We start from the raw sequence: 24,739 nt of genomic DNA, 5'->3' as shown, positions 1-24,739 counted from the left end.
TGTACTCAAAATTTCTTTATTGAAATTCAGGACGAGTTTTACGAATAAAGATGTCGTGCTAAGATTTCATAAGAGTAAAAATATATGCCCCATAATAAAGTGGATAGTAAATAGTAATGTCACAACACAACAATAAAGTTTATACCTTGGCAAAAATGAACAATCGTTCTCCTAAAAGATTCATGTGAATCTAATATGCAGCACGAAAGTATGAAAACAACAAAATGCTAGTTTCGCTTGCGGTTTCAGTTTCAGGTAGTCCGTAGTATCGCATGCAGAATATAATGTTAGTAATTAATCCCACATTGTCGAAAGTGCTAATTGCTCTCCAAAAAAAAGTTGTGAACATTTCTGACAAATTATCCTGCATGTTCGTTTTTTTATAAAGATGGCTCAAAATTAACAATTTTAAAGGTTTAAACAAAATTTTGTAAAATTTCTACACTTTTTCCCTCATCCTCATCTACTACGTGAACTGTATTAACTTAGACTTCAATATTTATATTTACTTTAGGACGACGTTCTGATAATGAAGGTGAAACACGTAGAAAATATACCTATGAGTCATACTAAATTTTAATAAAGCTGACACTCGGCTGTAGTATTTAGTTGGCACGAATGTCTGATCTCTACATATTTATTTATTTACATATGAATAAATACACATGGGTCAATTGTTTATGTGTTACGTGGCCAAGTTCTTTTTTACGTGGTTGTTTTGTGTTTACTAAATCATCTAATGGAATCTATGCTATCAATATGCCATCATAAAATTCCCTAGAAGACGTTGAATTATGATGACAATCGGGTGGGGTGGGGCTGTCTGTGCATGTAATCAGAATCTAGCCATTCATCGGCTATCACACATAATCGTTCCCATAAGGTAACCAACCTGAAGATCTTACACGTCAAGCGGAAACGCTAAAGTTAAGAGAGGAAGGCGCAGTGATGGAGAAATCTGGTCACACAACATCTGTAACATTTATGAATGGAGTAATTTATTTTTAGGGCAAACGGGACACGTATTTATTTGATTTGTCGCCACTTTATTTACAGTCTGACTTCTAGATACTGCTGATCATCCCATCGCACGTATGTATCGCATGGTACGAAACGAAATGCAACAAACGAATGGGATTGTCTGATGGGACGAGAGAGTTGGATTATTTATTTATTCCCTTTATAAAAGTCAGTGAGTACCACATGGTTTCTCAATTTCAAATAAAGTCATCCATGCATTCTTACAACTCGTAAAGCTCAACAGACAGATTCAATGGAATTCGGTTTAACTTGCACTGCACTTTTATGCTCATCGAGATTTTCATCAAGGAACTTGTATGCATATTTACTTGCAAGGATTATTATGCATTATAATAACATACCCGCCTGTATACTTGTGCAGATATGTGTCGTTGATAATAAATATGTGAATTCAATGCAATCGTAATTTTGTGGTTTGAACTTTGAAGGGTGGTTGGTAAAGTGCATTCTGTATACAAAGTCCTAAATCTCGTCTAGAGATGGATTTTACAATATGATAATAATTTTGCACGCTCTCGCTTTCCTTTGCAATCGTGGCTTGCATTCAATCAAATCTATTGATGCATGTTGCATTTTCTATAATTGCAATTGCAATTTGGATTTTCTGAATGGTTTCGTGAGAATATATTCAACGATGAATAATGATGATGTTGCGATAAATATGTTCATATTTTACATACATACATTTTACAATATATGTATGCACTGCTACTGCTATGCTTAATTCAAAAACCCATCTCTAGTGAAGATGATAAAGTTTAAAAGTGGAAAAGCCCAGTGCTCATTATATTTCAAAACTAAATGGGTTCAAAATTCTCTCCTCCATTTGACAATAGAATGCACACCACGAGTAAGAAATTAGGCATAATGCCGTCATTAAATTAACTAATTTTTTCATATTCCATACATAGATTTCTATTGTAATAAAGTAAGTAAAGTTTGTGAAAAAACTTTTACTTTCTTTCAGCGTAGAAGTATTTTCACATCATGTTGTGAGAACCGCAAGCGTAAATATTTTGAAGTGAGATGTTAACCTGCAAAAATTAAAGGAAGACATAACAGGTCATCCGGATGAATAACACTGCATTTACGACCATGACTTTAAAAAATAAAGGTTCAACTCGATTTCTTAAGTTAAATTCACACTTATTGATTTTGGAATTAAGTAATTGAAAAATGAAACTGACATCAATTGAGGATTTTTCCTCATCCCACTTTTCCTCATTTTTAAAGTGTGCTCGAAAATTAGCTCATTCATTAAGTGTGAAAACGGGACGAGCGTGCACGCGTAATTCTTTTTTTCTTCTATTTTTACCTGAATTAGAGATTCAAGTTTTCTATTCTTGCTGAAATGTGGGAGTCGTGGTGCAAAGTCATGGTGACCTACTTCTTCTTTTTGATAGAATTCAATTAATTTGTGTCCCCTTTGGTATCTTTTCACGAGAAGATTACAGCTCAAAAAGGTTAATTTGCTTCTCATTCAAGAGTGGAAGTGAGATTGAGTAAATAGAAAAAAAGGATGGACTAATTTGTCTCATTGACCACTCGATATACGTACTCTTAAAAATGTCACTCCTTCCTGCACATAATGAGGGTCATGAGAAACACTGGTTCTGCAAAGACACTAACGGCGTGTGTAGTATATGTGCATGATTTTTCTCAAATTTATTTACGTGGCATCCACGGAATACTTGAGACACGTGAAAAAGGAGGAAGAAAGGTATCTGCGTAAAATCTCATTAAACAATTATATTTTAAACAAATGGTGAAACCCACAATGGAACTCAATTGTTTGAAGGTTTGGGATGTGACATCCTACTGAACAACAACAGTCAAGCGTGTATAACTTGTTTCCAATGTCACGATGCCAGTGAAACACGAAACTAAATACAACAATGCATAGTGAATGCCAAAACCGTAACTTACATTTCACTAACAAGCAGCATTTCCTCCAGTAAATGCCACTCTGTTCCATTCACAATATTGTCACCATACTTAGTGCCTTGCGACAACAAATATTATGTGGACAAGTATTACACTAGTTTTAAATCGTGTCAATGCCACAACAATGAAAATGAAAGTGCAACTGCGAAGGTGTGCTGGACTCGTGAGACCAGGAAGATTAGGTCAAAACAATTCCAGCTAATGAGTACCTTTTAGTTTCCTATGTGTTTATTAACTGTCATGTCCTCACAAATTTCAATGACACATAAAACTCACACACATATGTATGTACGTACACCACACATTATGCGCACCGGGACATTTATTGGTCAACAGTGTTAATAGTCCAATAATTAAACCCCGTTAATAGACATTTATGACACATACGTACGACGTGGATACACTATTCGCCATACAATAAAACGTATTTCGTCAACGCCAAACTGTGTTACTAAAATTAACCAACCAGTGAATTTTTTTAAAGTTTGCCATCTGCGTATTACCATTGAAGTCGAAATTGTAATCAAAGCACTTGTTTCCAGTTAATGTATTGAGTGCAAAATAACCTTTACACGCACATTGTTGCGCAATAACGAGTAATATTATATTTATTTTTTTAAATATGGCATGACTTTACTATCTTCAATTCAGCTTGGTTTCTTTCTAATAAATAGTTCAATTTTGTGAAATTTGCACATTTAAATGATTTTACTCTAAACATGTGATTAATTAATTCAAGTTGAAAATCCCTAAAGTTTTGAGAACATATCCATTTCCATAATTTTTCACATGACAATACTGCAAAATATGGCAACCACATTGAGATGATGTTTGTTACATAAGAAATACAATATTCACCATAATCAACAATGAAACTATCCACTCAGACAAGTTGAAATGATATGCATCAATTAGAAAGAGTTGACAAGGGGTTGCTTAATTCAATAATGATACGATGCATAAGTATTTATTTATTTATTATTTATATGCAATTTAATCAACCAGTTTGGATCACTACTTATTCACCTCTGCAGTAACCTATGTAAACCAGTTTCCTTTATGTCACTCAATACGCGACTACTGCAGTCCTGTCTGCAGGAAGTATCTGCTATTAATTTGCTTCATGGGGAGAGGGGCATCCTTTGTCTGCGACAGCACGAGAGGAAATCTAATAAGGCAGAAGGAAATTATCGTCGTTGGTATCAAATCAATTTTTTGAGGTGATGACACCTTTTGTTTGGGCATTATGATGCACTAAAAGTATGAAAATTGTGCTCAGAAATAAATGTGAAATTGTAGACAAGATATATATTTTTTCGGATAAGAAAGTTAATAAAGTCGATATTTTATTGACTGGTTCAGTGGTTTACTTGATTTTTTGCTTGGGAAAGTTTAGATTTTTCTTTTTTATAATTTTTTGATCTTTTCATAATAATAACTTTCCATGAAATCTTATTCTTTTGTAAGATGGACTTTTTTCATTGCCAGTAATTTTTTAATTGTTTTAAAAAATAAACATTTTCAACAATATTTTGACACTTTAAAATCAATCAACACAATACTATATAAATTTACATTTCTTTCTATACAAGCATAACGTTAAATCAAGCGCTTAACATGATAATATGTAAGGAATTGAGAATTGTATACTTTTTTAATAAGAACAGACATTATAATGGAACATTAACATAACTCGAATAATTTTAATAATAGTTACAACGATAATAATAACAATAATAATAACAATAATAATAATAATAATAATAGTGAATTGATCAAGATAATAACAGGTAATTTAAAATGATAGATACCTAATGTTTGTTTCCAAGATAGAGCAACTACTAAAACTTTTAAAATGTGTATCCGCAAAACAGATTAATTTAACAAAGATTAGATTTTTGTAAAATCTATAACTAAAAACAACAAATTCCTTATTTACTTACGGCTAAAAACTGGAGTTTAGATATTTTTATGAATTGGGTTCGAATTTGCATCCGAAGTAAAATAGAACAACTTTGTATCATTACATTCCTAGAAAATTTTAAAACATTCCGTATAGCTACGAAGGATATCACTCATTTGTGTTACCTCACAATATTAAAAGTTAATAGGTTGTAGGTAGGTAGGTAAGTGGCATAAGTTACGAGATGATAAATTTGCAAAAATACATCGTCCCTATAACATTTAATAACATGTATATCTTTGTTGTAAAGCTGGCATAGATGATAATGATAGCTAATTTTCGCATAATTTAAATTTATGTTTGCTCCGTTTAACGCTTATAGATTTTGAAATTTGTAGTTCTATCTAACTCTGCATCAACAAATAAACTACCTTTATCGAATTAGTAAATGGCTTACCCCCCGTAGAAAAAAAGAAAATTAGTACGAATAGATAAATGGGACCGCAAAGTGTGATTAGAAATACGTAGTTTTACAAGAATAATATAATATAGTCCCTAACGGAATATTTTACACATTTGACTAAGATCCCTCCCTCTCTCGTTCTACCTCCTCCAACTTCGATTGTTGTCATCTTCTTCTTCCTCTTCTTCGTAGGTCAGCAGGATTTCATTGGCTAAAATGTCGCCGAGCTAAAATTGCAAAAAATAAACTTAGCTCCCCTACTCACTGATGTAACAAAGCGTTTAAAGCATAAATATTTGTGTTTTTGGAGGCGACGATTACATAACATGTAACAATAAACAAATTGCTGTTGCGGTTATAATAATAGCAAAGAATAATTAAATAAGGCCTGCCTCATCCTCTTCCATGGAGGCACCATTTTCCGCTGAGGGTGGGTGAGGCCCGTCGCCATTGCTGGTGTCAATCTGCGCATCTCCTCCACCTTCTACAGCCCCACCGACGACCCAAGTGATATCAAGTTCGGATTCCCCAAAAATCTTTCCATTGGTCACGGCGGATTCGGCGCTCTTGCGTGAATCGAAATTCAGCACCATGCTGGGCGTGACAGTGTCGCTTTCATATTCCGTAATTGTCCCGAATTGCTAAACATTTAAATTAAAATTAGATCCATAAAGAGTTTAGAGTAAATTATGAATTATGAAATCTAAAGGACATACTGAAAAATGTGGTAAAATTTCCGGGAGCCGAGCGACAGGGAACTTTGTAATTTTTATACGAGTTGGGCGACGATCAACTGTACGCAAGGCTCGAAGCGTTTGTCTTTAGTAAAGTAAATAAAAAAAGTATAAATTATACATATAAATACTAGTACAAGAATATATTGTTCTATTTGTAAGTACCTTCCACCCCGTCCACGTCCAGTGAACCCCCCTCGACCACCTGCACCCCGAAATCCACCACGGCCACGGAAGTGAACTCCAAGCTGCCTTGCCGTAGCCCTAAGATCCGAAATTTTCCGTTGAAGAGCCAGGGTGTCTCCACCCTCTTGCTCTTTGTTGTACAACTCCAGCTCAGCGTCCAACATTTCTCGCTCGGCCTATCATAAAATAACCAAAACCATCAGTATGAAATACTACTCAAGTTAAATAGATATTATTTGTTTCGCAAGTAAAATTACGAAAGTAAATGAATTTAATACCTCTTCCTTGCTTTTTGGAATATCTTGAGACTTTGGAGCTGTTTCCTCGAGATCCTTCTTGATTCTTTCAATTTGCACTTGAATAGCTTTTATAAGAGACATACATTCGGCAACTTCTTCCGGCTTCATTGTGATTTTCTTGTTTTCCAGTTTAGAGATCAACTTCTTTTGGGACTTGATTTGTTCGTCTAGCATATCCTGTTTACGTTTTCGAAGATCACCAATAATCCTAATTGCCTCTTTTTTCTTTTCTTCTTGTTTCTTCTTTAACGTTTCTTGAGCAGCTAACATTTCTTGATTTTTCTTTATGGCTTCAACAGCCTGTTGATAAATCATATAGATTGTAAAAGCCATATTCGTATTACAATAATAATTTTATACGAACAAAAGCATTTTAATAATATTATAAATTGAATAGTCTGCATACAGACTTTGTACACACCTGAATCTTCTCAGCAGCTGCATCAGTCTTTTTTGCTAAAAGCGAGTGATTGTAAACAGTTTTCGTGATATTATTTCCTGAGACTAGGATTTTTTCCTGAAGATCGTTCATTTCACCTTCAATCCCACCTAGACGATCCTTTGCTGGAACACGAACAGGTTCTTCGGTCGCGTCCTCGTTTTCCTAATAACCATGATAACAAATAAACAGTTTTAACTTAAAACATAATATATAATAGCCAGTAATAACAATAACACCAAGTTTGCCACCAATAGGTGACAATTTATCAACAATTTGTACCTTTTCCTTGCTGTGCCAAAATACACGAATGAACCGGTTATTTAGGACTGCTTCAGTGCTACGGTAAGCAGCTTGAGCTTCTGCTGGTGCGCTAAATGTAACTAACGCAGCCTCAGGATCAGATTCAAACTGGATCTGAATGTTGACAATTTTTCCAAACTTTTGAAAGTGACTGTTCAAATCCATGATGTTGTTATGCTCGCGTGGGACCTTCTTTACTTCCAATGAACAATTTGCATAGTTCCTAACGGGCTTGAATCCAAGACGGCTGTGATCAAACCCACCTCGACCTCGACCTCTACCCATGTGCATACGTGGATGCAAGCCAGACATTGGGTGGGGATTTGTATCCATTGGCGATTGGCCCATTACAGGGATGCTTATCAAATCTCGATGGGCTGCGGGTGGCGGAAATGGTCCCATTGGTCGTGGCATCATGGGCCGGCCTCGCATCATTGGGTCAAAGCCTAATCAATAAATCATAATGTGTAATAATATTTGCAGTGACATATGTTCCTATTACTTATACATTTACGTACCCATTCGTGGTCGAAACTGCAAGCCCCAAGCTGTGTGGTCCATCCCTGGATTATCCGGATAGTACTCTCCTATAACGTTGTAAGTTCATACTAAATATAGTTTAACTCTTCTAGAACAACTTGAGTACAATATTTAATATATATATATATATTTATAGCTTACCCATGCCAGGTCTCAACATGTTAGCACCAACAAAACTATCAGCTTGGTTGTATCGACCTGACGCGCTATTAACCCCTGGTATCACAACATCTTCGAGAACGACAGGATCATTCCCGTGGTCAAAAGGACAAAGTTCGCCTCGCATGCACAATCCTTTTTCTGCACAAGTTACATAATGAAATCATGTTAATGTTCAGAAATTAAAATGCATTCGTTTCTTAAAGAAGCATTAGCTTACCATCGAAGTCCCTACACCTATTCCCTCCTGAAAAAACAAGACACAATTAATATTTGATAAGAAAACAATCAAACTTTTGCAATGTAGCCATCACCAGAATTCTAAAATGCAACTGCAATAGCAATAATAAACTACATCAGCAGGAATGCGCAATGCAACGCAAGTCACCAGACAGCGGATATAACAAACGTTAAAATAATTAATCAGGTCAATCAAAGGATATTAGGAAAATAAGTAAGGTAAACAAGTTAACATGGTTATTAGAATAAGTACAACGATGGAAGGAACAAATGTACAACAGTAATATAGAAAACAACCATTGCTAAATAGCAAAACAAAACAAATTCTAACCAATGAAAGTATAATCATTACTCTCAATCTTTTCGACAGTTGCTCCGGCTTTTACAACAACACTTTGTAATGCCGGTTTTTCCACGTCTTTGAGCCCAACCTCTGGGATGCGGTCATCAATGTTTAATACCGAGCGAGAGATATTATCTTTCGTGTCCATCTTGTCACGCATATTACCTGGAGACCGGGGTGGTGCAATGTTTTTTGGAGATCGGGACCTTGAGCGAGAACCACCGTGGCGACCACGATATCGAGGTGGCGACCTGCTACGATTCCTCCCAGCTGAAGATGACCGAAAGGGAGATCGTGATCGACTTCGACGCGCGCTGTATAATAATTATATGTGTCAATTATAACGACATGTAATTAAGTAAAAAAGATGATTCAAATTGTGAATACCAACCTGCGCCAATTTTTCCTTTGATGATATTTCTTGTCCCTGTTACGACTCCTGGACCTTGCTCCTCTACGTCGAATTGGAGAACGTGATCTCCTCCGACGACCTCGGTCTCGATCATCCTATTATGAGAAAATACAAGAAAAGTATTAGTTACAATAGAGTAATAAATCAGAAGAGCACAATAAATATTTTTCTCAAAGCTTACCTCTTTTCGAACATCTTTCTTGGTGCTGCCACCGCTGCTTACAGGGTTGGCTGTTTCAGTGCCTTTTTCTTTTTCTTTCTCAGAGCTCGTGCTGACCGTTGATTCCGAGTCATTATTATCACCAGTATTGCTTGAAGAACCTTTATCGGACTCTTTACTCCGCCCACTGAGACTAAAGTTACTGCTGGACCCAGTAGTTGACCCACTATACCCGGATATCGATTCGGAGGAAGAGCCGACATCGAAGGTAGGCATGGCTGGCTCTTCTTTTGGTATGATGGGAGGAGGAATTTTTGTCAAGTACTCCTTGGTTCGGAGCAGTTCAAAGAGGCGATCAATGAACGTCTGTGTTTCTATTAAAACGAACAAAAAGGAGTGATGTTTTTTTTTTTACTTTTTACTAATAATTTCTCAACTCAGGCCAACATTGAAAGCTCGAGACAAAGAAAAAATATATTCAAATCGAATAAATACAGCCAAGTTGTTCGGAATTCAAAAATAGCTATTTTTTCAACAAAAATAATTTAATCACCCATTAAATGTAAAATCTATTTCTTTACCGTAGTAACTATCTCTGGAATGACTTTTCAGGATAACCAACCACCTCTTGGAATTTCTTAATTATGAAAACTGGACAAACTGAACTAGTAGTAAAAATAATCATGCAAATGCTAGATTTGTGACTTGCCTATGCAACTAAATAATAACAAACTATCCACCCCTTCCTATTAACGTAGTAATAAACGTTATTCGAAAATTTAAATTTCTCAAAAAGTAACTTTTTGAAGGGGAGAGAACGAAAAAAACTAATAAAAAAGGAACGATGAGCAGAGTGAGCTCCTTCTCCGCTTCTCAACGGCTGTGGTGGTCTCGTCTCCTCGCTGACTCTGCTGCTGCTGCTGTAGCAGCGAACTCGTAAGGGTCATTCCCCCACTAGAGACGCAGAGAAATATGATACAGAGAAATGACCTCTCATCATAAACTCTCGTCTCATTGGGGCATTTTCGACCGTGTGCAATCACACTAAAATTCTATCGGCAAACTGGTAGATGGAGTGACTTTTTTTCCTAACTCATTGTTACGCATGTATGCATGAAAACTACGCGATTCTGCATATTTTTTTTGCTTACTCCACCCTTTCAAAATCGTTCTTTTACAACTACGACTCTTTGCATTGATGAATTGCATCTTACCATTTTGTAGGAAAACGTCCAACTGATCGGACATGCTCTGCCGGAGCTCCTTCTCCGGTTTATCTTTCTTAATGAGGGCAAGGACATATTTCGCCAGTGCTGCTGGGTCAGCATCGCAACTGTCAGAAATTAATTATCGTTAACTTAGAGTAATTATGGTCATGTTCATGCTAGTGAGTGAAATAGCAAATTATGACTTACAGTGGCTGCAGGATGGCAGTAAGCCATCCTTTGAGACGCTCTGCATCTTCAATGACCATTGTTGCTTTGTCTCCACCACCTCCTCCTCCAGACGACGAGTTTGATTTCGCCGTCTTGTTGCCGTCTCGAGAATCCCGAAATAACACGGATTGCTAAAAAGGACCGAGAAAACGGGATGATTAACAAATGTGTCTCATTATAAATTATAATAGGGTTATGAATGTATGTATAAATACACCTATCACAATATGTTAATTACATTGGTATTTAATTATAGGATATGGTATTGATAATGGATAGCAAGAAAAATCTAACTGGAATTGCGTGGCACTGTAATTGTAAATACTGGTTTGTTCACTCTTGATTATTGTAACAACGTTGATTACTTAAGAAACAGGTGCGATTTCGAAATTCTGCCTTTAAAAAGACGGGACAAACCTTACGGTGTTACTAAAGTAAAAAGTAAACTGAGCCTTCCTCTTATCTCTCTCCAGCTTGAGCAGTTCACGTAGAAAAATTATGTTGCTTTAGTTGGACCCCCCTCATAGCTACTGCTGAACTCAAACTAAAAAAAACAACCATGTTCCTCCTTCGCCTTTTTATTAAAGCTGTAACGGAAATAGATTACGAATCACAACTGACACAAAACGGGAAAATTTATATTTTTTAAGTTAATATAAAAAATTATAACTACTCCAGTTATAAATTAAACAGTGCGTAATTAATATTGCCCATTATGGGATCACATTAAGACATTAAAATACATATTGAAACTAGAAAATATGACTTTCTCCAATGGTAAGTCGTGTTAAATCGTTATTTTTGTACAAGTTCAATACCTAAAGTATACTCATTATGTGATAAACCAATTTTGTACCTTTTAAGCCCCGTAGTTGACTTAGAATTTAGAGAATAGTTTATGCTTTGTTGTACTCTGGTAATTGTACTCTATACTTTCCCTGACTTGTCGTGGAATTTTTTCTCACTTGGGTCAAGCACAAAATGGAATATTTAATTTTTAGGACAACTATTGGTTATCGTTTTGTTTTATACAGAGTAAAAATCGGATCTACTATATATATACGTACTCGTAATACAATACAACGAGCGAAAACTCCCAGAGTCGGCCAAATCATCCACCATTGATATTGCATTGCTTAATATGTATTCTCATTCTCCTTTAAGTAAAACTTGCACAACATTCATACAAGACTTTCTCCCATTCACTTGCGATAAAAGACATGCCCGACATCTGCGAATAGAATTGATAACTAGAAATGCATAACCCTTGGTAAAACCAATGCAAAGAAATTTAATCCGTCTGGTTAAGTACATTAACCATCAATTGCATCCTACATTTTCGCAACATAATCCATCTATGTACCTACTTCACCTAACCCGATGCAAGAATTCGACAAAATTAGTACTCTTGATTTTCACTCGCTTTTTAACCTTATGAATGATGTGCATGTGTATCAAATTAATATAGAAATTTATAAACATACCCAAATTCTGCTCCTGTCGAACCACTCCACCCACTCTCGCCCGTTCTCGTGCCATCGAAAATTATACTTCAAAATCCATGCCACAACATCTCGGATCGAAACATCGTACAAAAATACGTTCTCCTGCCTCGGAATGAGTGCAAAGGCAGGGTCACTATCGTCATACACGAAACCTCTGCACACGTGTAGCACCATGATAGTCTAATAGTTTTTATGTCCGAAACTTACTATTTTGATAGTTGACACTTGAATTTTTTAAGATCTTTGGCGAGACCATGTCCACCCGTAAAAAGTAAACAGAGTGCAGATGAGAACGAAGAAATATGCCAAAATAAGAAGTTCAGTCTTAATTGCGTTCAGGAGATATGGGATCATGATTGAAACAAATAAAATTAATTAAAAATTTATAATTTAGTGAACTGGAAAGTAGGAAAGGCTGATGAAGAGGAACAGAATAAGAATACGAGGATCTGGAGAAAAATAAACTAAAAAGTGAAGGTCTCATTTTTCCTCTAGTCTCATTTTTTTCATTTGAACTCTAGCCAACGCATTTTGGGAGGACAGTTTGCTGACCCCGAAGAAGAAACCAGTGCAGAGTCACCGCTGCTGCTGCTGCTGCTGCCTACCTACTACACCACTCAATCTGACCGAGTTGAGTGGAGTTGTATGCAATCCAATTCTTTTACCTGATTCTTACCTGAATCAGAACATTTATAATTGACGACATATTATTATTATTTATGCATTTTAATGCATGGAAAACGCAACTGAGAAACTGGACAAGGACAAAGACGTGGAGTGCCATATTTAATATCGTGAGACGACGACGGGTTGGAGGAGAACCTATTTGGCAGTGCTAATCTTACCATGCCATGTGGTAAGTCTAGTAATATAGGTATGCGATTCTGAATGAATGATTTTTTGCTCTCCTTTTCCACATGACATTCGCCCAAAGGTTGAAGCGGTTCGAGTTTCGCTAATGGCAAAATTATACATGTGCATTTTCAGTGATTCGATATTTCTAGTATTGTTGTACATAAATATGTACTCAATTTTCCATGATTAGAAAAATTGGTTGAAGTTTGTTACTATTGCCACTTCTCATTAGTGTAGTGTGCTACTATCACTTACCACATTATAATCGTAAGTAAATATCTAATGCATACATAACACCTTTTTAAACATGGCATATGTGCGGATTGACGAGTTAATTACCACTTCATAAATAAATATAAAGTTTGCTGTTTGTTAGACTGGACTCGACGTACTCATTCATGAATAAATGGATTTCCAAGTGGTGGAAAAGCTATAAATACAGATTTGTTCCATGGATTGCGTTAAATGTGAAACGCCACGAGTCTTCGCCACTTGCAGCCCCTCTTGTACAGTCGTCAGCACAGAAAGATGAGAATGCTGCTGAGAATAGTGTAAAATGGGCCAAAGATAAACCAGTACAAAATGTTCCTGTCCATCATTTACGTAAATCTGAAGAGAAACTAATCACTGATGACCAATTGACCAGGATTCTCATAGACTACTTTGCCAAGTGCTTGCCACAAAATGATTGGAATGAAGAAATGGATTTTTCGAAGATGTCAGCCCATAACAAAAATGTGATGAAAGATCATTTTGGTTTTATCGTTGAGAGGAAGAAGAGTCAAGTTTCTGCAGATGCGGGGACAGGGGTTTTCGTTTCGGATGGTGTGGCCAAAGCTGGTTCGATTGTTGGCAAGTTTTACACTTTATTTTTGCATGCAATATTTTATAAATTTTTCAATAGTAATAAATAGCAAATCTCATTTGAATGCTAATTTTTTAATTTTAACTATATATGCAGCCTTGTATTGTGGGACTCTTTACATGCCTTCCGAACCCCTATTCTTCCCCTCACTTGGAAACAAATACATTTTCCGCTGCTCTGACGGAATACACATAGACGGAAATGATAAGTGGATATCAAAGTCAATCTACAAATCGTGCTCAGCTCGGGATCGATTCGACTGGGACACTCCAGCCTGTGATACCTCATGGTTAACACCAACACCCATAAATCCTCTCAACATTGGTCAGTTCGTCAACAATCGGTCTCATTCCCAATTAAATAACGTGATATATCAAGAGTGTAGTCTGACCTGGGACATTTCCTCCTCTGCGATCCGGTTAAGCAACGTGTCATTGAGGTCCGGAGAGGTGGGCGATGATAAGTTCATTTTCGGAGGTGAGTTACATTTTGGAATCAAACGAGGAGTCGCATTTGGAGATCCTGGCATGAATTTGTATTTAAAAACACGAGGATATTGTGGCGGCGTAGTTTCCTCTTTCTCAATGTTTTTCACAGTTATCTGTAATTCGTTGAGTTGAGATATTATCGCCTGATCTTTTCGCTCGTGATACTCCTTAGAGCGTTGTGGTCGGTATTGAACTCCTTTTCGCCTCATGCGCCGACGTGGATTGGGACGATTTGTCCGGCGATCAGATTGAGGCACGATGCCAAGTCTTATCTGCCGTTCCTTTTGTTTATGAATTCGCTCTCGTATAAGTCTCTCACGTTCTTGTCTGCTGGTTTCATAACTAGGGGCACATTCGGCGAGCACTTTTAACTCTCGATGCACACGACTGCTGTTTCCTTCCCACCTGGCAGGATTTCTTCCAAATGTCTGGCTCGACCCCACCCACTCTCGTGAATGGCGAGGCATACGGCTTGTGCCCCTTGTCGCCCTTCGGGACATTGGACCTGGCGAAGAAGTTCTATCTTCGTATTTCACTGTTGTTCACCCAGACAGTGCACCTCTAACTGCAAAGAAAAATACGAGACAAATAACTTAAAATCTGGATAAAAAGATAGTTGTGTTTTAGCTGAGATAAAAAAAGAATAAAGAAACGATTATTACTTTGAATAATAAATGGGATAAGTTCTTACCGAAAGCATAGTATCCCTTAGTCAGTCAGTTAGTTAAAGGCAGTAGTTGTAAAATATAGTATCTCCTTGCGAGGGAAGGCATTTGGTGAATGGAGCACGTGTAGGGAATGAATGGATGGCTCCCTGGTGTCTGGCGGGCGTGTAAGGCCCGCTGGAAATCACGGTTTTTTTATTGACACTTATTGTGAAATATGCAAATTGAGACACTAATAATCTGCATTCTTTTCTTTCCTTGATATGGCTAAGTCTATGACTTTTGATAACATTAAGTAAAAAACAAACTTAAAATATCATCTGCATATTTCAATTTATTGGTTCGTGTTTTTGTACCATTTTTGACACTGACAATTTTTATTGATTGGTACCACTTCATCAAACTGTAAAGCACGTATTGCTGATTCCTTATTGAAACTGAAGAATGTTAGACGACTTAGAAATGAAAATAAGTAGATGACTCTCTTAAATGTAGTTAAAATATTTAACGTTTGAGTTAAAATATTTAACGTTTGAGTTAAAATATAGTGATATCGGTATGTAGGTATACCAAGTTAATAATTAATTAAAACTATAATGCTGTGATCGGTACACTATAAATATACTCTCTAAAATGAATACCAAGAAATGACTATTAAAAGAATGAGCAGAATACTGAAATTGTTCAGTATCAATAATGCATAAACTATACTGTAGTTGGTCTTTGACAAATGTACATAGCTAAACTGACGACAACCATAAGAAGAGATTTTTCAAGGGGCAGCTTCTGGTAGTTCTGCTGTTTCTTGTTGTTGCATAGGTGCAATCTCGTCCGTCAAAATTTCAGTTGGAAGGGGGGGCGGAAAATGTTCTGCAGCCAGGATAGCAATACTACCATCCGAAGATTGGGGATGCTTGTGTGTTGGTGGGTCTGGAAATGTAGGAGATGAAGGAGCACTGGATACATATGACGGAGGACCACTGGCAGCACTCCATCCAATACCTTTTTCAGGGCACGAGTAATTATGTTTAGGACATTTATTTAAATAAAGTAATTTCACATCAAAGCGTTTATAGCAAACTAACTTGATGCTGGGGAGAACCCCAGAGGTCTGGATCTAGGACTTCGTAAAAGGGGATCAACCTGTTCTGACCCTTCATTAGCACCACTACCACCGGAAGTAATGGCGAGAAGACTTCCTCCAGATGCTTAAGATGAATACAACATTTCATTTTATTTATTTATTTATTCATGCAGCACAATTGATAACAAATTACCTAGATTTGTAACAGACGACGGTATAGAGTTAGTGGGTCTATAGTTGGTCGATAAAATCCTTTCTAGAAATAAATCCAACTGACGCAAAGACAATGCGTTGTGCAACGTCTCAAGGGAACGAATGCTGGGGAACTTGATAGAAGAATCTGAATTTGTCTCGACTGAGTTGGCTATTATTAAAAGAATAGTTAAACTTTAGGTCAAACATATGCATGCATTCTATTTCAAAACTAACTGACTTACTATTACAATCAATAAGTCGTTCCGTATGTAGACTCGGTTTCATACTCAAATCAGGTATAGAATGTCCTGTAATAACGGCGGTGGAGAAAAGACTTGTCGCACCCCTGGACTGGGCGAATGATTTAAACTTGGCCAATCGGCTGGTACTCATGAATCCATCAAATCTTCCTACTCATTCCATAGATTAAAATATTTTGTTAGATGTGTAAGTTATTAACGAATTGCAGATTTCATAATGCTTTAAAAAAATAACCTTTGAATGAGGGGGCAACTTCCATCGAATTAGCACGTATTTCTCGATGAACAGGAGCATCTCTGCCAAAGGGGGGACTTTGAGTTTAAATGTATTCTTGTAATACGTTCAAATATAAAATGCAGCAGTTAAGAAATCTTTCTAGTATAACGAACTTTATGGGTATAGGCTGTGAAGAAAGCGGAAGAGCTGTCACACCGCTGCTGCTCGTCTCTTTGTCATCTTCATCCAAACTTGCCAAATCCTGTTCTTTATCTTTGTCCGAAATTCGGAAACTTGCAGCACGTCGATTGCACACTTCCGATTCACTGAATGACATTTGAATCGGCATATTGTCCTTATCCACAGGCTCAGGTTCTACAAAATCGAGTATAGGATTTTGTTCTTTCTCAGTGTTTGCGTTATGCTGAAATATGTACAAGAAAAGTCATAATGTTACTTGGGCAAATAGATGTGCTCAACATTACTGGTAACGAGTAATTACAATGGATTTTGAAGATTCACTCCGACTATTTGGACGGAATCCTGGGCCTTCAGGTACATTTTTTTGGACACAGCAATTGACACCAGGACTGAAATGAAGCTCGACATGGAATCTAATGAATCCAAAGGCGTTACGAAAACAACTTATTGCCTTAGTTTATAATTATCACTCTGTACCTTTCTTCGGAATGAATGTCCTTTGTAGGATCTTCGTATAGCATAATCACGATCTGAGTTAGATAATTAAGCTCAGAAATAGCACTCACATACTCCATAGCACGGTTCCACTGTTCATCTTGCTTAACTTGCTACATATAAAAGTATGTGTTAAAGTCATAGTAAATAGTGCAATATACCAATAAACAAATTGGGGAACAGGCATACCTCAAGGAGACCACCGAACCGAATTACAGTTAGAAGGGAATGAATGTGACTTTCACTTGTAAAATATAGTCTCGTTCTGACATGACGCCCTGGGCTTGAAACTCCGTGAGAATACCTGTAGAAAACAGTCGCAATCAGTATTTATGTACATGAACATTTTCTTATAACATGGCACTCCTCAACGTGGATATAAAAGTATAGATTAGTTGTATTTCCAATGGAATGATCAAACGACATGATTTATGTATGCTAGTTTAATAGAATAGATTGCTATTAAAATACCTTGGATTGAGACGATTTACAGACTCGTCGTTTGGATCACCCACATTTCTCTGAAGATCAGTTCTAATCTTACGAAGGAGTGGAGCACAAATACCTTGCGCAATTGCTAATTTGTCCAACTGAGTAAGCCCGTATTCCTAAGAATAAACAAGAAATCGTTACCAATTGAAACTCTGAAATCGAAGAAACAATTATGTTGAACAAACTTGAGGTATCACAATATCAGCAAGATATTTAGCATATTTATAAAGTTCTTCTGCCTGGTCGAACCCGATAGCATGTGAGTTATGCTGGATATCATATTTGATGCAGTCGTAAATGTCGGGAATTTTTGAAATCTATTTCAATTACAAGGTTCGGAAAAATTTAGCATAAAGAAAACCATTTATGTCTATCAATAAATAATCTTACGTCAAAATTTCCCTTAGTTTTCAAATCTTTCTCCAACTTTCCCCACCTACGAGCCATTAGATCCCAAGATTCTCCATGATACAGGGTTGCATCTTTTGTTTTACTATCATCTCTTTTTGCTTGGATTCGAACAAGTAATTTGTGAATCAGGTCCAATACTATCTGACAGCACTTGTGTGGATTTTTTATAAATTTCAACGCTTGGTTGATGGAAATAGAATTGCATGGGTTCACTTTCTCAATATCTTCATCCGTCAAATCCTTGTCTTGTTGCATTAAATCATGAAGCTTTTGTTTGATTCTGTAAACATTTAAACATAATACGCAATTAGTATAATTCTCCCATAAGAAGATATGCGTTTACATATGTAGACTCCCAAATAATAGATAATTTGCAATACTTACTGCCTCTGGAATTTACTCGACTCACAATCGTTGTCCAAAAGTCCATTGGTATGGGCTGATTTCACCATTTGCACCAAAATTGGGGTCAGTTCTCCTTCCAGTGCCAGCAATCCTTTTGCAAACGCAGCTAAACCCAAATGTTTTGCTACATTCATTTGAGCGAGCATTAAAAGGGACAAAACAGGAACACATGCACACCTGCAGTCATCTGTACTCGCCCTTCATCACTCGCGTAAATCTTCAGATCGTGCCTATATGTTGAATGAAGCCGCAACAGGCCAAGCCCTTGGGTTCCTGCATATTCACCTGAACCAGAAATTAGAAACTTTATAAAGTTAACAATCACTGCGTAATCCTCAAAATGCTACGATGTTATATTCATCGTTCGGATTTTGAGGATTTGCATTAGTTGGAGATGTGTAAAGCCAACGTAGTTTAGAAATAAGGAAAGAAGCAACAATCATAACAAAAACTTAGGGATATAACAGGTGTCATCATGAGAATATAAGCATTATCCAAAGTCACAGAGACATTGAACAGTTACGAATAAATTATACAATGCCAGCCCCGAGACAACCAAAAACATGGACTACCTGACACAGTGCACCAAGCGATACAACGACACGCGTGCATAAATATTAAATTCATACATACATACACCACTTGCGAGGATAGGACAGCCGGGTGGTTAATGGCTATATTATATGAAAATGATAGCTAACTAACATGAAAACCAATCAACGTGAAAGTTACTTAGTAACAGCGAATTAGTCGATTAAATACCAATACGCAGACCTTTCCATGAAGGACAAGTTTAGTTACTAGATAATAATGAAAGATCAACATAACGAGCAACTCGAGTGTAAGTATAAGTTCATCCCTTTACATCGACAGAGTGAAAGTCGTCATAAAAGTAATTGTTGAAATATTATTCAAGTAAGTAGTATAGCAAGTGGTTTAAAACGTACAACAACCAACTGTTGTAGAAAGAAACACTAAGCAAACTGTCAGAATTATCAACATTTTGGGAAGCGTCGATTAAATATTTTTTTACTTTACAACTTATCGTGTGGTATTATATAGCATACCATCATCAGATTCAATAGCTCCCCCGGTCATCCATCCTACTAACAAACTGCCACAATGAAAAAGCTAGTTTACTACCTAATAGCCACCAAGGAATAAAAATGAACAAAAAATAAACATAAAGCATTTACCCATCAGAAGATTAGCATCCATCCTCGTGGATTCGCAGAAGGAGGGATGAAACACAGGTCGTTTTTTTAAATACTTTTTTGATATGTCCTAACACAACTTAATTGGCTGAACTTTCACTACTAATGAAAGACATAGTGGTTCCCTTGCTGGATCGTGAATCGTAAAAATCGTAATCGGGAAAGGACTAGGAAGGGACTAATATTCTCTCGATCATTGTCACAACATCAAGTTCTCTCTCGTTTATATAAAAGTGCAAGGTAGTGTGAGTGTTTGGTCAGGCAAGGGGTGCATTGAATACAAAAATTAATAATAACTGTTTGACGATCAAAAACGGAATTCTGCTCCGAGAAAAAATAAAACACTTAGGGGCTTCGTCTTGACAAAATATTAATAAGAATTTACGGGGTAAGAACATTGAGAACTTGTTTAATTTTGTAAACCACTGAGAACGAATAATCCGGAATCACATAATAACACAACAATCGCTAATAGCTGTGAGTGACTTAACAGTTGAAGTAATTATAAACATCAATTTCAGTCGTCTTGAAATTGTGGTTCCGGACTATGCGTTAAACAGTGGAAAATCAAAACAGTGACAGGAAGCGAGCAAAACATTAATGTGGATATATTTCAAAAAGAGGACATCGATTATCACGCCGACCATACCTTGACCACCGGGATACATGCCTGGAAATCAACACATACACACACGAGTTATTATTTGAAATTATTATTTTGACCAACTGCAATTATTCCATATTTATATACTTAAACGTTACATACATCGGAATATTCTTCCTAATTCCTCGGCTTGCACTCTTCCTGCTGGGGTCAGTTCACCTCCCCATTTTAGGATAAGAACTAGTGAAGGTTCCATTGGTATATCTGCACAAATAAATTCTGCAATTAAAAATTAGACCCATTTTGTATGTAGAATTAAACTATATTGTTATAAGAGTTACCATCATCGCTGCTAGATGCTCTAGGTCTTCCTTTAGGTTGATATTTAAGTTGGACCTTCCTATTGATTCCAGAGAAATACCCGTACCTAAAAAATTGACGCAATTAAGTTGTAACATATATTTCATTAGCTTATAGTACACTCTAAAAGTTGATTTGGTTAATTACATACATTTCTAAAACATTTTTTAATTGGTCAAGTTTGCCTCTTTTTTCATCGATTTCAGCTTCTTTCGAATTTTGTCCCTCAGCCAGTAGAAATCTTGCAATATCCAGTACTTCTTGGAGTTGCTTAGGTCTCTTTAGCTTTACATTCTTTTGAGGTGTTCCTCCACATTTTTCAAAAAGTTCAAAAAATCTGCAATAAAATAATGTAATTAAAATAGTCTAATTAATTAGTATGAAATTCATTACAGCTACTTATATATATGTACAGCGCTTAGGTATAATACTTACTTTGGATGCCTAACTTCCATTTTCATCTTTTGTTTTGGTGTTCGATCACCTTCAAATAAAATTTAAAATGTATTCATTGTGATCCAATTCGATTAAATTACGAGTTAAGAATAGAACCTCACCATGTCTGATGACACCAACGACGCATCTAAGCTCCATCCTGTATAATTATGTTAAATTAGTAAGAAAGATCGTGTATACATAAAATAACAATCTTATTGACACAAAATATCTGATATATTCAAGTTGAGGAACTTACATTTTGCCGAAAGTTGTGGGGACGATTGGTGGGTCGTCAAGTTGATAAGGGATTGTCCATGGAATCCTAAGTTGTGGGGCCAATTCTCGAAGAATCATATTTCCCAAAATGCGTGCACAATCATCATAATACTTGTTTGAATTCTTAACAAAACTAAAACCATTAACATCACAAACGTAGGATTTGCCGTTGGCCCTAAAATATAGAGTACAAAGATATTGAATTAAAGTTTTACAGGCTATTCAATATTAATTATTGATTATCAAATATGCAATTAATAAATTACCGCAACAAATCAAATCCACAAACTGTCTGCTTAAACGCTAAGCAAACCTTCCTTGCAATCAATTTTTCTGCAGCACTCAATATCACAGGATACCGGACCTCTTTCCCTTCAGAGTCTCTTTCAACCTTGCCTACAATATGAGAACGGAATAAATGCATTGTATAATTTGATATATCCCGAGATTGATTTTCTAGTGCTTATTGAATGTACACACCGTCTAAGGCTGGCGATTTTCTTGCTTCTGCATGAGCATAATCAGGTCCGACGGTGTAAACCTAAATTATCTCAATCGTTATCATTTAACAAAACTTTTATTTTTAAATATGGTACAAACCTTTACATCGGTCCCATCCGTTGGCATAAAATCTTCATAAATATAAGAACCCGTTTTACGTACTCGAGATTCAGGAGAATAAACGCTACTGCGACTTCCAATTTTACGAAACAACCTTTGACTTCCTCCGCCAGCGGAGGTCGGATAATAAATATAAATATTGTGGTCTTCTGCGGAAACAGGTTTTTCTACGAATGGTTTATTGAATATCACTCCGTTAACTTCTACATGATCTTCTGATTCAATCAGCTCGTGCACTGTAACCAAAAATCAGTCTTTTAATAAACATTGCGCACACGGTTTCAGTCGTCAATTCGAAAATACATAAAAGTTAACCAACTTTTCGGGTCTGGACTATCTCTATCCAGGACAGCGTTTCTAGGAAGAAGTATTTCCTCCTTTTCCAAAATACCGTATACTTTTCTCCTATCCTGAATTTCGTACTGCATTTCGATATTGTTGATAATATACGGGTTTCGTAACTGTGCATAACTAATGGCTTTGTCCAGTGGAAATTGAGCTTGACTAGCTTTTGAATGGAATGAAATTAGGCAGTCACATAACGGCCATTCTTCAACGGGTAACTGCAATTATTAAAAGAACACACAATGTCATTTTTAATTGTAAGCAAAAAGAAAGCACTTTATGTAACTCTTGTTTATTTTCTTACCCCCAATATCGTTTCTTCTGGAAATACTACAGTCTTAATGTACTCAAAGTCGTCCAAACGGGTTAAAATTTCTTTCATGGGTTTAGACATTGATTTTTTCGCCATTGCACAAATCCCAACGACAACTTGCTTCCCTGATTTGTCCAAAAGGTCCTTGTCACTTCCGTCAAACATTGCGACCTGCAAAACAATATGTATGAAATAAATCTTTTTGTAGTTTCGAAAGATACGACAGTTTTATTAAAACTCCTTCATGTCTTTACTTTCGCCTTTGATAAGCTCTTGATTAGCTGCTTTAAGGAAAAGCAGGTAGCCATTGTTAAACGAATGCCTAACAGATAAAGTCAGAGATTCAATCTTTCAAATAGGTAGCAAATACCAATAAATGGTAAAAATATGAATATCAAAAAGGTCGTGGGATACAAAACAATTGTACTTGGAAATTGTAACTATACTGAACGTGTTTGAAGGACAAGCCAAACTTTTACTTAAATATATGTACTAGTAACAGTAGACACTGGTAGTACTAGTAAATGGCGTCTTTTATTATCTAATGAGTGCATAAGTACAATACCAACCGTTTGCCAAAAACGAATCACAATTATTGCGGTATTGTGTCTCTGTGTGTACTATACTAAAAAGATACCTTGTTTTTCAAGTCAGGCAAGAACATAACGTATACACTATTCCGAAGACAAGGTTTTTAAGAACAATAGATTGACACACTTTGCAAGTAAAACGTAATGTGTCCCATTATATGCATTGGCGACGATCAAAAAAATGTTCTCATGTAACAAGTTCAACTTTTTTGCCATATCTCTCTTTCGGAGAGTATCCGATTCAACTTTCTTATTATAATCATGGTACAGAATATATGGAATCCTTTCTGAAAGTATAGAATTACAGATATATAGACTTTGCACTTAAAGACCGCAGTCTTGAGACGGTGCCAAAAATTCATATACCAAAAATTATGCCCATTACACAACTAAACTATTACGTACTTTCTTCCGTAGCATGTACAGTGTAAATGAGGCGAAGAAAGTGAATCATTTATGTCAAACACTCAATTCTTGCACCCCCCACATTCACTAAATTCTTGGCAATGTCATCATGATGCATTCCTGACAATTGACGAAAGTAATTTATGCAAGATAACAAGATTTAAAAAATGTTCCATGCACTGCCGGTAGCCGGTTGAGTGAGATGTCAGAAATTCGCCAACAAAACAATCACTTTACAAAACAACTACTTTATAATTAAGTATTACCAAAATTCCAACTTACCCTAGCATTACAAGCTTGGGAACAATAGTTGTAAAAGTTCTCAAGGAGTCCTCGATATCCAGCTTCCAGTTCCGTATATGACATCTCTCCAGAACCCGATAACCACCTTCACTTTTTAACACGGCCCCACTTTTCGTAAAAATTATTCAAACGACTTGCAACTAATTTTATGATATTATTATAAAGGTAGATCAAAAATTGTAAGTATTACTCTTATATGAGCAACACTGGAGCATGCAACACCATAAATGTAAACAAATCTCAACAAACACTGATTGACTTGACTTGACTTAATTATGACTAGTTCAAGATTCTCGTAACGTTCATTGTTGTCTCTTGTTGACATGTGCTTTTCACATCTAGAGTTCGTAGTCTCTCTCTCTCTCAATCAGAGCTTCATTTTTCTTTTCACAAAAGATGATCAGCAGCAAACATTAAATTTTCTAAAATAAACACATGGCAGACATGCTAAGATTAGATGGGGATTAGATTAGGGTTAAATAATTGGCTAAATAAATTGTCCATTGGGTGTGTAGAAAATGTGGACACGC

General features: G+C 36.3%; 3 protein-coding genes across 21 annotated transcripts; 1 reads left to right on the top strand and 2 right to left on the bottom strand.

Annotated features, from left to right (window-relative positions):
- Positions 1-4,292: 4,292 nt before the first annotated feature.
- On the bottom strand, positions 4,293-12,296 carry LOC110851239 (RNA-binding protein 26). 6 transcript variants are annotated; one of them, XM_035853232.1, is made up of 17 exons: positions 12,087-12,296; positions 10,582-10,733; positions 10,381-10,499; positions 9,188-9,540; positions 8,986-9,101; positions 8,583-8,908; positions 8,232-8,258; positions 7,994-8,152; positions 7,831-7,899; positions 7,292-7,758; positions 7,108-7,174; positions 6,992-7,026; positions 6,550-6,870; positions 6,251-6,447; positions 6,068-6,170; positions 5,744-5,992; positions 4,293-5,578 (listed from the first exon to the last, which is right to left on the bottom strand). In XM_035853232.1, the coding sequence occupies exons 1-17, from the start codon at positions 12,279-12,281 to the stop codon at positions 5,492-5,494; spliced, it is 3,042 nt and encodes a 1,013-aa protein (XP_035709125.1). In that variant the 5' UTR covers positions 12,282-12,296; the 3' UTR covers positions 4,293-5,491. The 6 variants fall into 6 exon arrangements, with proteins under 6 accessions (XP_035709125.1, XP_035709123.1, XP_035709124.1 ...); XM_035853230.1 differs by having other exon boundaries at positions 6,992-7,174; XM_035853231.1 differs by having other exon boundaries at positions 6,992-7,174; positions 8,604-8,908.
- Positions 11,244-14,990, top strand: LOC110851240 (SET domain-containing protein 9). Of its 4 annotated transcripts, XM_035853235.1 has the most exons (6): positions 11,244-11,379; positions 12,629-12,963; positions 13,042-13,229; positions 13,339-13,814; positions 13,924-14,304; positions 14,662-14,986. In XM_035853235.1, the coding sequence occupies exons 4-6, from the start codon at positions 13,361-13,363 to the stop codon at positions 14,910-14,912; spliced, it is 1,086 nt and encodes a 361-aa protein (XP_035709128.1). In that variant the 5' UTR covers positions 11,244-11,379; positions 12,629-12,963; positions 13,042-13,229; positions 13,339-13,360; the 3' UTR covers positions 14,913-14,986. The 4 variants fall into 4 exon arrangements, with proteins under 4 accessions (XP_035709128.1, XP_021954632.1, XP_035709129.1 ...); XM_022098940.2 differs by lacking the exon at positions 13,042-13,229; XM_035853236.1 differs by lacking the exon at positions 13,042-13,229 and having other exon boundaries at positions 12,629-12,981.
- Positions 14,991-15,294: 304 nt separating this feature from the next.
- Positions 15,295-24,655, bottom strand: LOC110851237 (inositol hexakisphosphate and diphosphoinositol-pentakisphosphate kinase). 11 transcript variants are annotated; one of them, XM_035853220.1, is made up of 28 exons: positions 24,189-24,655; positions 22,903-23,082; positions 22,573-22,816; positions 22,233-22,489; positions 22,113-22,173; positions 21,899-22,028; positions 21,613-21,807; positions 21,476-21,513; positions 21,354-21,402; positions 21,070-21,255; positions 20,900-20,985; positions 20,721-20,837; positions 20,604-20,624; positions 19,808-19,846; positions 18,918-19,025; positions 18,720-18,846; positions 18,315-18,615; positions 18,110-18,241; positions 17,904-18,040; positions 17,622-17,736; positions 17,415-17,545; positions 17,239-17,350; positions 16,910-17,160; positions 16,755-16,816; positions 16,502-16,669; positions 16,258-16,428; positions 16,066-16,188; positions 15,295-15,982 (listed from the first exon to the last, which is right to left on the bottom strand). In XM_035853220.1, the coding sequence occupies exons 1-28, from the start codon at positions 24,270-24,272 to the stop codon at positions 15,753-15,755; spliced, it is 3,855 nt and encodes a 1,284-aa protein (XP_035709113.1). In that variant the 5' UTR covers positions 24,273-24,655; the 3' UTR covers positions 15,295-15,752. The 11 variants fall into 11 exon arrangements, with proteins under 11 accessions (XP_035709113.1, XP_035709115.1, XP_035709114.1 ...); XM_035853222.1 differs by having other exon boundaries at positions 16,508-16,669; XM_035853221.1 differs by having other exon boundaries at positions 19,808-19,843.
- Between the last annotated feature and the right edge of the window lie 84 nt (positions 24,656-24,739).

This window comes from Folsomia candida, unplaced genomic scaffold (genome assembly GCF_002217175.1).
Source record: "Folsomia candida strain VU population unplaced genomic scaffold, ASM221717v1 Fcan01_Sc006, whole genome shotgun sequence".
Taxonomy (NCBI): domain Eukaryota; kingdom Metazoa; phylum Arthropoda; class Collembola; order Entomobryomorpha; family Isotomidae; genus Folsomia; species Folsomia candida.
The sequence above is the reverse complement of the archived record's forward strand: the minus strand, read 5'-3'. Positions and strand labels throughout refer to the sequence as shown.

Excerpts from the sequence above, each read along its gene's own strand:
- LOC110851237 (XM_035853220.1), bottom strand. The coding sequence starts at position 24,272 with ATGTCATATACGGAACTGGAAGCTGGATATCGAGGACTCCTTGAGAAC. Across the intron at positions 18,242-18,314 it reads AAACTAAGGGAAATTTTGAC|ATTTCAAAAATTCCCGACAT; the intron begins GTAAGATTATTT and ends TAATTGAAATAG. Across the intron at positions 16,817-16,909 it reads TCACAGCCTATACCCATAAA|AGATGCTCCTGTTCATCGAG; the intron begins GTTCGTTATACT and ends CCCCTTTGGCAG.
- LOC110851240 (XM_022098939.2), top strand. The coding sequence starts at position 13,361 with ATGAATAAATGGATTTCCAAGTGGTGGAAAAGCTATAAATACAGATTT. Across the intron at positions 13,815-13,923 it reads CAAAGCTGGTTCGATTGTTG|CCTTGTATTGTGGGACTCTT; the intron begins GCAAGTTTTACA and ends CTATATATGCAG. Across the intron at positions 14,305-14,661 it reads TGATAAGTTCATTTTCGGAG|GGGCACATTCGGCGAGCACT; the intron begins GTGAGTTACATT and ends TTTCATAACTAG.
- LOC110851239 (XM_035853230.1), bottom strand. The coding sequence starts at position 12,281 with ATGGTGCTACACGTGTGCAGAGGTTTCGTGTATGACGATAGTGACCCT. Across the intron at positions 7,900-7,993 it reads CATGTTGAGACCTGGCATGG|GAGAGTACTATCCGGATAAT; the intron begins GTAAGCTATAAA and ends ACAACGTTATAG. Across the intron at positions 6,448-6,549 it reads TTCCAAAAAGCAAGGAAGAG|GCCGAGCGAGAAATGTTGGA; the intron begins GTATTAAATTCA and ends ATTTTATGATAG.